The sequence below is a fragment of the Bos indicus x Bos taurus genome, chromosome 12 (genome assembly GCF_003369695.1).
Source record: "Bos indicus x Bos taurus breed Angus x Brahman F1 hybrid chromosome 12, Bos_hybrid_MaternalHap_v2.0, whole genome shotgun sequence".
In the NCBI taxonomy this organism is placed as follows: domain Eukaryota; kingdom Metazoa; phylum Chordata; class Mammalia; order Artiodactyla; family Bovidae; genus Bos; species Bos indicus x Bos taurus.
Genome location: NC_040087.1, coordinates 29,334,425 through 29,344,354, shown reverse-complemented (window position 1 = coordinate 29,344,354; position 9,930 = coordinate 29,334,425). Strand labels below are relative to the sequence as shown.

The following is a 9,930-nucleotide window of genomic DNA, read 5'->3' as shown; positions in this document are numbered from 1 at the left end:
CATAGCACTTTACTGACAGAGCTTAACATCATGCTTGCTACAAAGGAAAAATGCTAAAATGGTCCTGCCCCAGGAGGCACAGCAGGTAATGGAGGATGGACTAGGGCTGAAGGATAAAGGTAACTTGAAACTTGTCCAAAGGGCACCAGAAACACTGATAACATCAGTCTAATGAAGGTCCAGAAATGACTCTCTACCATCTAGCTGCTGCTTCTGTTATATTTGCCTAAGAGGCGAGATTTAAAAACCAGACCTGGGGTAAACCTCCATGGAGGCGGCGGCAGCAGTGCCTGTGGCCGCCCCCTCTGCCACCTGAGCCGTGCTTCACCGCCGCTGCCACCGCGTCGCAGCCGCCGTGGGACCCATGCTCCCCGAACTCCCTGGGGACGGCCATGGCCAGGTGGGCGGTGGTGGCCGGTGCAATCCCGGCCCCCTGCTGCCCCCGCTCAGCCCACGCCTAGAGGCCGCCCCGGAGGCCGTGGCCAGACAGTCGCCAGGTCTAAACACAATTAAGAAGTAGAACTGCCATATGACCCAGCAATCCCACTGCTGGGCATACACACGGAGGAAACCAGAATTGACACGAAGAGACATGTGTACCCCAATATCCATCACAGCACTGTTTATAATAGCCAGGACATGGAAGCAACCTAGATGTCCATCCACAGACAAATGGATAAAAAAGCTGTGGTACATATACACAATGGACTATTACTCTGCCATTAAAAAGAATACATTTGAATCAGTTCTAATGAGGTGGATGAAATTGGAGCCTATTATATAGAGTTAAGTAAGCCAGAAAGAAAAACACCAATACAGTATACTAATGTATATATATGGAATTTAGAAAGATGGTAATGATAACCCTGTATGCAAGACAGCAAAAGAGACACAGATGTATAGAACAGTCTTTTGTATTTTGTGGGAGACAGCGAGGGTGGGATAATCTGGGAGAATAGCATTGAAACATGTATATTATCATATGTGAAACACATCGCCAGTCCAGGTTTGATGCATGAGACAGGGTGCTCAGGGCTGGTGCACTGGGATGACCCAGAGGGATGGGATGGGGAGGGAGGTGGGAGGGGGGTTCAGGATGGGGAACATGTGTACACCCATGGCTGATTCATGTCAATGTATGGCAAAACCACTACAATATTATAATTAGCCTCCAATTAAAATAAAATTTTTTTTTAAAAATTAAAAAAAAAAAGAGCTTCTACAATAACAGCAGATGAAGATCCACTAGTAAATTGATCAATATTTTTGGCTGGCCCTCCAAAGAAAAGGTTAGGAAACTGATGGTCCAAGTAAGTTAGGTGACTGGCTTACGTTACACAGTTTGTAAGTGAAAGAGCCACTATATGACCAGAAAAAATTCATAGGGCTCCAGAGCCCGCCCTCATTTTCCTCATCTGTAAATAATAAGTTGGCCACCTCTGTGACATCAGATGTTCCAGATTAAAAAAACATGAATAATAATTTTGAAAAATGAATAAGCCTGCTTTTTCCCATCTAAAGAAAGCCCCTCTAAGTAAGCAGCTATGACACGTGTGCCTCAGGAGTATGGATATTACTGCTGTGTGAAACATGCTGATTAAAATCATTGTTTCTGGAAAACAAAAACAAAACCCAGACCTAAGCAGCCTAGTCTATAGTTCAATTGTCAAGATCAGGGTTATTAGCGAACTGTTTGCAGAGCAATGAGTAAGTTAGCCCGAGAGTAGACGTGGCACCAGTGCTGAAGGCTCAACACTCAGTCGTTAATTAATGTTAGGTTTGGAGATTCATCTACTTCTCTCATAGTTATCTAAAAGAAACAAGGACGTATAAAGGTTTATTCACATGCTCTTCTGTTTCCTTCTGACTGAGCAATATTCTAGCTGCCAAGATTTCCCTTCCAGCAACCTGTCCATCATCAATTCTTTTCCACTTTGACTCCTCTCCTCTCTTAACCAGTTTCAGACAAAATGTAAAATAGGGAGCCCTCTTTCTAGGGCTACCCCTAGGGTATGTGGCTGTTGGAAAATATTTTTGCAGAGCACCTGTCTGTATATAAACAACTTGATCAAAAATGCATTACAAAATTCATGGAGCCATGTCCATGAATAATGGGTAGAATAATGGGTAGAAAAGAAGGACTTATTGATTATCTTCCCATTAGTGCATGTGAAGATCCTTTGTCTTGTGTACTATGTGAGTGTCACTCACCACCCATCAGTGTCTCAGCCCGATTTTGGTGGCCCGACCTCATGTGATCCTGTGAAAGAATTGCTGTGCCAGCCAGCGGGAGCACCCTGCTCTCCAACCTGTCCTTCTGGGACTGGGTGCCACTCCAGAGCCAGGGGCTGACTCTATTAGCCTGACTTCTGGAGCCCCAGAGGACTTCTGGTCTACCCCACACAGGGAGCAGAGGGCTGGAGTGTGCTCCTGAGAGAGAGGAGATGAGGACTGGACCCATGAAGGCCACAGCCTGGGCTTGGGACACCCAGTGCGGATGACATGGTGGGCCCCAACAAGTACCAGGGGTCATCAGGGAGGGCCATCTTTCATGGAGGGCACTCCATTCACTGGGTCCTGGGGCCTGGAACCAGCCACAGGATGCTGCTTCCCTTATCCAAGGGCTACAATGCCTCTTTTCAGGTCTGGCTCACTGCATCTTTGACCATGGAGACAAAATTCACTCTCTTTGTTGTAACTGGAGATAGGCAAAGTGGCTGAGCCACAGCTTGTCACACAGTGAGCTCATGGTAGGGCCACAACCCTGGTCCCCAGGCCAGTGACCACTCACTCTTTCACGCCATGTGGCGTCTGATGTTCTCTTGCTCTTCCCTGAAACATTCAATGCCTCTTTCTGTTTCCTGGTATTATGGACTGAAGGTCTGCCTCTCCCCACTGTCCATACCTGAAGTCCTAAACCCCAGTGTTGCTGGTTTTGGAGATGGGACCTCTAAGGAGGTGATTGAGGTGAGATGAAGTCATTAGGATGGGGCCCTGATCCCAAAGAATTAGTATCCTTCATTCATAAAGAAACATAAGACAGCTAGTGCACGCTACCCCCAGTAACGGGCACCAAGAAGAGGCCACGTGAGGACATAGTGATGAGGCGGCTGTCTACAAGCCTGGTAGAGAGGCCCACCAGAAATTGAATTTTCTGGCACCTTGATCTTGGACTTCTGGCCTCCAGAACTGTGAGCAGATAAATTCCTGTTGCTGGGGCCACCTGGCATTTTGTGGTATTTTGTTATCGTGGCCTTGGTTTCCTAGGGGATGTTCACCCCCTTCCAAAACCAACTTCCAGATCCCTCTCAGCAGATCTTCAAATTCTCCCCTTGTCGTCTCAGTCCTTCAGAGGCTTGCCTTCAGTTAGCACCCTGATACATAAACCCACAACGATGGTTATTAACATCATAGCTTCTAGCTAAGATATTTAATCAGGACTACTTCTGGATAATCCCCTAATTCCAAAGACTGGTTTTAACAGTGGACTTGTAAAACATTAGGACAATCAGATTGAGGAAGTCAACTGCTTACATAGGCCTCCCAGTGGGCCCTTGAACCCCTGCGAAAAGCAGCTGCCTTCTCTCTCGTGAAGGCCTCAACCCTAACTTCCAGACTATAGCAAGCCTTTTGCTTTCAGTATCCAGGTGAGGAAAACTTATATTCCTACAGGGAATAGGGAAAATAATTCTACTTAGAAGTATCAGTCATTCATTACTGTATCATTTATTTGAAATTAGGCTATTACATATCATGTTTCATTTGAGTAACTGAAATGGAACTTAAGTACTAGTAATACATTGGGTTACAAGTGATAGGAAAATTAAACTCACAGAATCTTAATAAGAATTTATTTTTCTCTTAAAAGTAGGCAGATTCTGGCTTTGCTTTAGCAGCTGAAAAACAGGGACTCATTCTCTTTATACATTTTCACCTTGTCATCCTCAGCATGTTGGCTTTTGTTCTCCTGATTGTGCCTCATGAACAAAAGTGACTGCTGCAAACTCAGAAATCATCCTTCATTCGAGGCTGAAAAATGGGAGGACATGTCCGAACTGTGCCCAGTGGCCTCTACTAATTGTTAAAGTAGGCTTAGAAAGTAGCTATTTAGTTTTTTAACCTAATATAGATGCTGAGTGAGCCATGACTGGAAGAAATTAATTTGTGTTTAGAGATGGTGCTTTTCACAAAATCAACTGTTAATGCTAAAATGTATGGAGTGATATTTGTACATGATATCTTGGAAGTTTTTTGTAAATAATTCTAATTGAGAATTACTTCCTTTTCTCCAATTATAAAACTTGTGCATTTTTGACTTGCCTGTAGCTAAGATACAGAAAGCAGTGGCAGGTCATTATCCCCACCACAACAGAAGAAACTGAATGAACTGCAACAGAACACGTTTTAAAAAGAACATCGGCTACTGGGAATAAAATAGGTCTAGTTGCTAGGAGTCGGACACGACTGAGCAACTTCACTTTCACTTTTCACTTTCATGCATTGGAGAAGGAAATGGCAACCCACTCCAGTGTTCTTGCCAGGAGAATCCCAGGGACGGGGAAGCCTGGTGGGCTGCCGTCTATGAGGTCACACAGAGTCGGACACGACTGAAGCAACTTAGCAGCAGCAGCAGCAGCAGCAGAGGAACTGAATGCCAGAGTAGAAAGATCTCCTTTCCACTCTGAATGCAGATCTGTAGCTCTCTTCCTACTTTAGGTATTTGACAAGTGTGTGCATGGGCTCAAAACTGGACTCAATATTGCACAGGAACTATGAAAGAATAAAGAGAAACAGAGCTTTTGAGGACTGGTGTGAAAGCCAATTCTGGAGCATTCCTAAGGCAAAGACACTTTTTTCCTGCTGATTTCTTGTCATGGCAGCTTTAATGAGTACTTTGGTGGTAAGGGAGGTGCAAGCTGAGCTTGCAAGGAGAACAAAGTTCCTTGCACTCTGAAGGAGCACAGATGCCAAGATCATGCTGAAGAGAGAAGTGCAGGATAAACCAAGCACACCTCTCGCCCTTGAGACATCTGAACCAGAGGTGAATTGACTGTAACAAAATCTACAGCCTTTCCCCAGTGCCACCGCTGGCTCCATCATACTGATCGGCATTTTATCTTACCCTGGCTGCCTGACACAGGAAAGAGCAAATCCTCTCTGGGGGGAAAGAACACTTACTTCAGTCTTTACACAACTTTTACACACACAGTTTCTGGCAAGTAAAAAAAATAATTACAATACTTGGGGGGAAAAGGGGGACAATCATGAGAAAAAAAAAAACAGGATAAACTGATGACCCAGATATTATATTTAACAAACAAGATTTTATGACTATTATAATCATGCTAAAGAAAACAGGGACAGAAGGTGAACAAAACTGATGACAAGATCTTGGGAGAACTTCAACAGGGAAATGGAATCTGTTTATCTATCCCAATGGATACTCTAAACTCTGAAAAATGTAAAGAACTTACTGGGCAAATTTAATATGGCATCACCAACTCAATGGACATGAATTTGAGTAAGCTCCGGGAGCTGGTGATGGAAAGGGAAGCCTGGCATGCTGCAGCCCGTGGGGCCTCAGAGTCGGACATGACTGAGCGACTGAACCAAACAGTCGGAACTGAGCGACTGAACCGAATGAGAAGACACAAGTACTGAACTAAAACTTGGGTCAATGAAATTACCCAAACTTTTAAATAAGCACACAGAGACAATGGAATTTAAAATAAAAACCAACATAAAAAAACTTGTGAAGAACATTGTCAAATCACGTATGTGGCTGAAGTCCTAAAGGAGACAGGAAATGGGGTGAATGCAGTATTTGAATTTTCTAAACCTGACAAAAGATCTCAATCCACAGATTTAAGAATCTCAGTGCATCCCAAGCAAGAAAAATGTAAGTCAAACTGAGATATATCACAAGCCAAATCCTGAAAACTAACGAGGAAAACTAAGTAAAGGGGGCAATCTTTAAAGTAGCCAGAGGAACTAAAAGACACATTAACTTCAAAGGAACAACAAGCAGATTGATAAACTTTTTAACAGAAACTCCAGGATGGGATCCATATGGCAATTGAATATGTTTAAGGTGCTAAAGGCTCTCATGTTCTTAATTCTGGGGAAGCTATCAATTAGAAAGGAAGATAGTCAAATAGAAAAATAGATATCTGAAGACAAAATCTAGACAATTCATTTCCAGCAGACCTAGAGTTAACAAGTACTAAACAGAGGTCTTCTAGCTGAAAGGAACAATCTGTGAAGGAAAAGAACTGCAGAAAGGAAGGAAGAGCCTTGGAAAGGATAAATTCATGGCTGGATATATAAGGGCGTTGACCATTTAAACCAACAATAACAAGGACCTGTGGGATTTAGATCCAGTCTATGACAACCCAAGTGCAAAGGGCAGAAGGGAGTAAATTTAGCTGTACTTGTTTACCATTCTACTCATGAAGAGGTAAAGTTTATGAGCGATGTAGATAAATCAAGAATGCAGATGGTAATTGCTAGAGTAATCACGAAAAGCAGAAGAAAAGCTAAACACCTAGCAGAGGAGGGATAATGGAATGTTAAAATACTTAATCAAAATAATCAGAAAAAGGAAGAACATATGAACAAACAGACGTGACTGATAGGAACTAAGTAAAACCACACAAATCCAACAATATCAGGAATTACCTTAAAAATAGAAACTGACTAAAAACTTTCATTTTAAGAATGAATTTTATACTGGGTTAAACAGTAACATTCAACTTTATACTGTCTAAAAGAAACACACTTTAAAATATAAAAAAAAGCCCTTATAAGTTGAAAATAAAAGGATGGAAAAAATAGGCAATGCACACACTGACCTATGGGGCTTCCCTGGTTGTCCAGTGGTTAGGACCCAGTGCTTTCTCAGAGGCGGTGCAGGTTCAGTTCCTGGTTGAGAGCCCACATGCCAAGTGGCGCTCAAAAAAAAATACCTTGTTTGCAAAATTAATAGCAATGGAGGACATTTGAGGCGAAAATACTATTAAAGGCAAACATTTCATAAGCATAAAAGGGAAAATTTAATGGGAAGACATAACCATTTTAAATGATTGCATTGAATAATATAGCTTCAAAATACTTAAAGCAAAAATTGAATGACCTAGAAGAGAAACAGACAAATCCATCCTTGTAGTTGCAATTTTTAATAAACTCTTTGTGTTTTACAGTACAAGCACACAAAAAATCAGTGAAAACCCTCAGAAAACTAGAAATAGAAGGCAAATTCCTCAATATAAAAAGGGTGTCTATAGAAAATGCAGTTATCAGACTAATGTCACCAAATTGAATTATTTCCCCCCTAAGCTTAGGGAAAAGACTAGAGTTTTGACTCCCTATTCAACACTGTTTAGGAGATCCCACATAGCACAAGACCACAAGGAAGATGGAACTGCACAAAGAATGGAAATAGAAAAGTAAAAGTATATTTGGAGATGAAATGACTGTATTCAGAGAAAATCCAAAGACACTTAATAAGTACCATATCTAATGAATTTATCAAGATCACCAGATATAAGGTTGACATAAAAATTAACTGCATTTCTACACACCAGCAGCAGTCAGAAAATAAAATTAGAAAAATAATGTTTACAATAATATAAAAAATATCACCCCCCTAGAAATAAATTTAATGAAATAGTTGTAAGACCTCTACACTGGAAGCCATAAAATGTGCTGAGAGATATTTAAAAGGAACTAAATAGAGATTTATCATTTCATATACTGAAATATTCAATATTATTAGGACTACAACAATCTCACATTTATCTACAGATTCAGTTCCAATCAGAATCTCAGATTTTTTTGTGTGTAAAAGTTGACATGCTGATTTCTAAATATACATGGAAATGTAGCTAACCTAGCATGGTCAGATCAATCTTGAAACAAAGTCTGAAGATTTACATGACCAGATTTCAGGACTCAGCAAAAAAACTCATAAAAAGTTATTGGCAGAAGGATATAAATTAGACAAACTGAATGGGATGCAACCCCAAAATGGGTGCACACATATGTGGGCACTTTAAGACAAAAGCAGTAAGTACAATTCACGAGGGAAATTATGCAGAGAAATCGGGTCTCTCTGTGGAACGATATGAAGCAGCCACATAGATTCTGGTGGATGACAGCATACAAAGCTTAAACTGAAAACACAAAGGAACAATGGTCCTCAGCTGGGGGAGACAGTTGGGGGGGTTGCTGGCCGTCACAATGGTGAAGAGGCACTCCAGACATCTGGAGGCCATGGATGCTGCCAAATACGCTACAATCACAGGAGAGCCCCCAAAACAAGGAACCGTCGCACCCAAAACGTGATCAGTACCACCAAGGCTGATAAGCCCTGGTCTGGAAGGAAGAACAGAAGACTCTTTGTAACCTCAGGTGGACAACCCAGTGGTGAACAGATCATAAGAAAAACTGTCCATAAAATAAAGAATGGACAAGTTTGGTTTCGTTTGAATAAAGCCGTTTTTTCTATCAAAGAAAAGGATGAGGTAAGTTACAGACTTGAAGACGAGCTACGTGATCAATCCACACTTCGGACCAGGACTCTGGCAGGCAGACTCTAAAAATGGTCCCTCTAACCCCTGATTCTTGGGATTCAGGATCACACCCTTGGGCTATCTTCCCTGGAGTTGTGTGTGAGGTGGAGGGGGGCGGGTTGTAACCTGGGATGTGTGTGAGCGTGCTCCGTGAGCCTGCGAGGAGACACACTCCCTGGCTGGCTAAAGGAAACAAGTCTTCTGGAAAGGAGGGAAGAGCAGGCTACAGGCGGCAGCGGCAAGAGGCTGAGGCCCGCAGGCCAGCCGACAGCCCACGTGGACCGGGCACAGCTGACAACCCTGAGCCTGGATGCATGTCCTTCCGCAGATGAACCCCGATGAACCCACAGCCCCGACCAGCACCTCGACTGTAACCTTGTGTGAGGCCCTGGAGGGAAGGCCCGGGGGAGCCAAGGCCAGACTCCTGGCCCATGTGAACCCTCAGGCGGGGAGCACGTGTTGTGCTGTGTCACCGGGTGTGCGGCAGTGCTGCTCTGCAGTAACACGTGCTACAGATTCACAGCCAGGGTGCCGCCTACATGTGCCTGACACAAACACCACCCACCCAGCACGTCCACAGCACTTGAACCACCCCTTGGCAGGAATTCCAGGGGCTCATAAACACACATTTTCGGTGCTCAGCATCACTCATATCATGCCATCACAAGGGAAAGCCACAACGAGACATGCTACATGCCTACAAGGCTAAAAGGAGTAAGACCGCCAATTCTGAGCATGGACGAGGATGTGAAGCAAACACTGAATTCTTGGGAAGTATTGCTTAAGAGTTTTAAAAGAGCAGCCACTTTGGAAAACCTTTCGGCAGTTTTTACTAACAAACCAAGCATCTGCGCCAGGGTTCCACAAATGACAGCCCATGTGCCAAATCCAGCCTGCCACCTGCTTTTTAAATGAAATTCCATTTATGACTTGCAGAGCCTGAAGTATTTATCTGGTTCTTTACAGAAAAAGTGTGTGCTGATCCCTGGTCTACACTATGTCTCAACAAGGCTCTTCCGCAAAATGCATGTTCGAGGGAGTTTATTTAAGTTTTATACTTTAACAGCTTCAAGCCAGGAAGGGAAAAAAACTGAAATTCCCACCAAGAAAATTCCCATATATTCACATATGGAGTACTTTACAGCAATTAAAAGGAGCAAAGTATTGGTAGATGTAACATATATGATGCTCTCACAGGTTGAGCAAAAGACACCAGACACAAAAGAGAACCATGTAGTTCCATTTACATGAAATTCAAGAACTAGTAAAAATATCTGACAGAAACTGGCACAATGGAAACTGCTGGTGGTGGGGTACAAGGTGCCTAGGGGAGTCTTCTGTAGCACTGCAAAGTCAACGT

The 9,930-nt window shown here is 42.9% G+C and overlaps 1 protein-coding gene across 1 annotated transcript in view; it reads left to right on the top strand.

Moving 5' to 3' along the window:
• The first annotated feature begins 2,802 nt into the window (after positions 1-2,802).
• LOC113902087 (E3 ubiquitin-protein ligase RNF146-B-like) overlaps positions 2,803-9,930 on the top strand; it is a 50,433-nt gene continuing 43,305 nt past the window's right edge. The window contains exons 1-2 of the mRNA XM_027557061.1: positions 2,803-2,967; positions 8,899-9,069. Of these exons, the coding sequence (XP_027412862.1) occupies positions 2,803-2,967; positions 8,899-9,069 (336 nt within the window). The remainder of the gene's footprint in view (positions 2,968-8,898; positions 9,070-9,930) is intronic.